Source organism: Pteropus vampyrus, unplaced genomic scaffold, assembly GCF_000151845.1.
Source record: "Pteropus vampyrus isolate Shadow unplaced genomic scaffold, Pvam_2.0 Scaffold203, whole genome shotgun sequence".
In the NCBI taxonomy this organism is placed as follows: Eukaryota; Metazoa; Chordata; class Mammalia; order Chiroptera; family Pteropodidae; genus Pteropus; species Pteropus vampyrus.
The window spans coordinates 344,959-348,671 of NW_011888984.1; the positions used below are offsets into that span (position 1 = coordinate 344,959).

Consider the following 3,713-nt stretch of genomic DNA (forward strand, 5'->3'; position numbering starts at 1 on the left):
GGACCCCTTCCCGCCCGCGTCCCGTGCCGCCTCGGCCTCCTGCAGCGCGGGCCCACGCGCGGTCACACACCCAGCCACCGCCTGCGATACACAGGTGCACTTGCAGCGACCAGAGGTAGCGTCACACCGTCATACCCTCTCACAGGGTCATACACTCCCACGCTGTCACAGACACGGGGTCACATACAGTGTCACAAACATTAATCTACATTCACACACTCACGCAGTGTCACCCCCTCATATGGGGTCACACAGGATCAAGCATTCAAATAGTCACACGCGCACACAGGGTCCCACGCTGGCTCAGTGCCCGATAGCGTCACGCACTGTGACACACTGAAGTAGTGCCACCACCACCACCCATGCGATGTCACACGCAAGCACATGTCATACACTGTCGCCCACTCCCTGGGGGTCACAAAGCGTGTCATATACTCATACATCACACAGCTTCACCATCAATGTCACGTACTTTTTGCACACTCAAACTTGTCACACCAGTCACACACTCACATGGGTCACACACATCCTGCACTATCACGCATACATCACACAGTCACAGGAGGTCATAAACAACATAAAAATAGTAACAGCCACACGCACGAATAGAGTCACAGTGTCACACATCCTTACATGACACAGTGCAGTATCACGCCAAAGTCACATACTCTCATGTAACAAATCTCACATATGTCCCACACTCACACCATGTCCCCCAGAGTCGTGGATGTATACAATATCACAGACTGACACAGCATCGCCCAGAGTGTCAGCAGAAGGTCACACAAAAACAGCATCAGTGCTTGCCACACGTGGTGTCAGCCTCACACTGTAACACGGTGTTACAGAGGATGCCACATGGTGTCACCCGCAATCATGCTCTCCCTTGAGTCACACGGGTACACAAGTTCACACAGGGCCACATGGACACATAGACATGCAGTCACACAGTATCAAACCCACACACCCACACTGTCCTCCCTTCACTTTCTCCCCTAGAGGCCCTGGGGCATGTGAGTCCCAGTGTGTGTGAGTCCCAGATTCGCCTCGAGGCCGTGGGAGAGGAGTCGCGAGCTAGGAGAGGCTGATGGGCGTGGCCCGCTCTCGCCCCGCACCGCCCTGGGGGTTAGAACGCGGAGGCGGGGCACTGGGTCCACCTTCATAGTCTGCTAGATCCCGTCACGCCTCCCAATCTAAGCTGCGGGCGGAGGGGCTGGGCGGCGGGAGGAGGCGAACTGACTCCTGTCCCGCCCATCCCGTTCTCCCTGGCGGGAGGCGAGTCCCACTTGGCCCCGCCCCTCGGCCTGAGCCTGGAGCCCAGAGGCGGGGTGAGGCGTGGCCTTCTGAGAAGTCCCGCCCTGTTCCTCTCGTTAGAAAAGGACCGAGAGGGAGGCCCGGCAACCAGTCGGTTCCCGCGCGGCTTTCGACTCCGCAGCCTCGCAGCCCCACGACCCCGCAGCATGGCCGTCAAGAAGATTGCCATCTTCGGCGCCACTGGCAAGACCGGGCTCACCACGCTGGCGCAGGCGGTGCAAGCAGGCATGAACTGGGACGGCGGGAGGTGTCATGGGGTGCATAGACGGAGCACTAGGAAGGGGCATCGTGGGCTCGGGCTGAGGTCGGTTGGGGCTGTCAGTGCCTTGGTGTGTGAGGACCCAGGGACAAAGCAGGTAGCCGTGGGGGTGGAAGTGGGGGACGCTATGAGATCCACTTTTATGTGAGTTCAAGGAATAGGAATTGGCTCTGGGAGGCTGGGGGGACTCCAATGCCGTTAGGTTTAAATCCTGGTGCTTGTGACAAGTGTTGTTATTGTGGTGGTGGTGGTGGTGGTGGTGGTGGTTAGCCCACCTGGCGAGGACTTACCAAACCAGGCCTCGCTTGCTTCCCGGCACCGCCCTTTCTTCACAAGTGTTAAATCTTCACAGCAGTCATGTACGGTGGGGTCTAGTATCACCTCACTTGACAGATGAGAAAACCGAGGCCAGGAGAGTGACTTACCCAACGTCACACAGCTGGAAAGTGGCAGTGCTGGGATTTGAACCCAGCCTGTGCTCTTAACCTTCTAACACCCACCAGCTCTTGACTTGGGGACCAAGGTTGGCGGTTGAAAAGGCTGGGAGAACACGTGTTTGTGAGCATCTAATGGAGAGAGGGTCGCAAAGACTTGGGTGAAGATTTGGGGACCCTGGAAAGTTAATGGAGACTGAAAGTTCAAAGTGGCCCCAGGAAAGTGGCAGGAAAGATCATAAGTGCCCCACAGCAGCCCTCTGCACCCACTGTCCAGACTTCACCAACCACCTGCAGGGCCTGGGACTCCAGATACAGGGCCCCACCCTTGCTGGCCTCGGTGACTCCGAAGATAATGACTATCTGGGTGCCCCAAAAGGGTGGAGGCCACCAGTATCCCACTCTATACTGTTTCCTAGCCCAGCCCCCCTTTGGAAGGACTCTGCTTGAAAGTTCCCCATTAGGCCCACAGCTCTCCGCCTCCCCAGGAAGACCTAGTTTGATCCTTGACTTCGAGGAGAGAAGCAAATTTGCTGACAAGCATTTGTAGGGGAGGAAGTAAGAGTGAGAAGTTGAGAAGTGCTGAGTCACTCTGAGGATCCGGGTTCCTATGTTACTTACTACCTTTTCTTTAATGCCAAATTCTGCTGAATTCCTCTTATCCACCCTGTTGGTCACAATTGGAACTGCACCCTAGGGAACTGGGCCCTGGGCCCTGAAGAGTTTCTGACAAGTCCTTGCACAGCTCTGAGCCTCACTGTCGAAGGAGCTAGGCTTTTATTCACCTCAGTGATTCTGTCGGGCGAGTTCTGACAGGCGTGGACTCTGGTGCTAGCCCACACACATTTAACCTCCAGCTCAAACACACATTCAAAACCCAGTAGCTGGCACACATTCAAGGCCAAATGCCTTGTTGTCTTTGTACCTAGACATTTTCAAAGCGGGAGTAAAACTAGTAGCATTTGCCCTGGAATTCTTATGATAATTAAGTGAGATAATGTGTGGAAAGTGCCTGGAACTGTTTCTAGCACATGGTTGGTGCTCAATAAACATTCCTTGGCCGAGTAAACTCAGATCATAGCTGTGCGATCCTGGCCCACTTACCTAACTTCCTCAAAAAGAGCATTATAATAATAATAAGGTTGTTGCAGTCTGGTGCTTTTCAAACTGTGGGTCATACTCAGTTCTGACATATATCTACTTGGTCACGATAGTATCGGAATGTATCACATGTTAAATATTGGTTTTATGTATTTGTATTGAGGGCGGAGATCAAAAAAGCTAAGAAGGAGCATGATCTCTGAAACTTATTCCCCAATAGTTAGGAAAATACTACATATGTTATATATAATTACATATGTATATGTATATAAATATATTTATATACACACATCTAATTATATATGCGCTATGTATATTACATACATACACAGAAGGATAAAGTAAAAGCGATATGATAATCGAGGTCTTGCAACTTTTCTAGAGGTCGGAATTTATTTCAAAGTAGAAAATTGACAGAAAACTAAAAAATTTATTTAAAAAAAAGTTGGGAAATACCTTACAAACACGTGTTCTTTTTCAAAGTTATAATCTGTGGATTCTAAACTGGTCCTGTTTCGGCATGGTAGCCACTAACTTATATTCAAATTAAATTTGAAATGTGGGTTGTGTTAAAATCTTTTGGGGAAAAAAACCCACATTCGTCT

At 51.2% G+C, this 3,713-nt stretch overlaps 1 protein-coding gene across 1 annotated transcript in view; it reads left to right on the forward strand.

The window, feature by feature from the left end:
• Positions 1–1,350: 1,350 nt before the first annotated feature.
• BLVRB (biliverdin reductase B) overlaps positions 1,351–3,713 on the forward strand; it is a 14,075-nt gene continuing 11,712 nt past the window's right edge. The window contains exon 1 of the mRNA XM_023537905.1: positions 1,351–1,539. Coding sequence (XP_023393673.1) covers positions 1,461–1,539 — 79 coding nt within the window. The 5' untranslated portion in view covers positions 1,351–1,460. The remainder of the gene's footprint in view (positions 1,540–3,713) is intronic.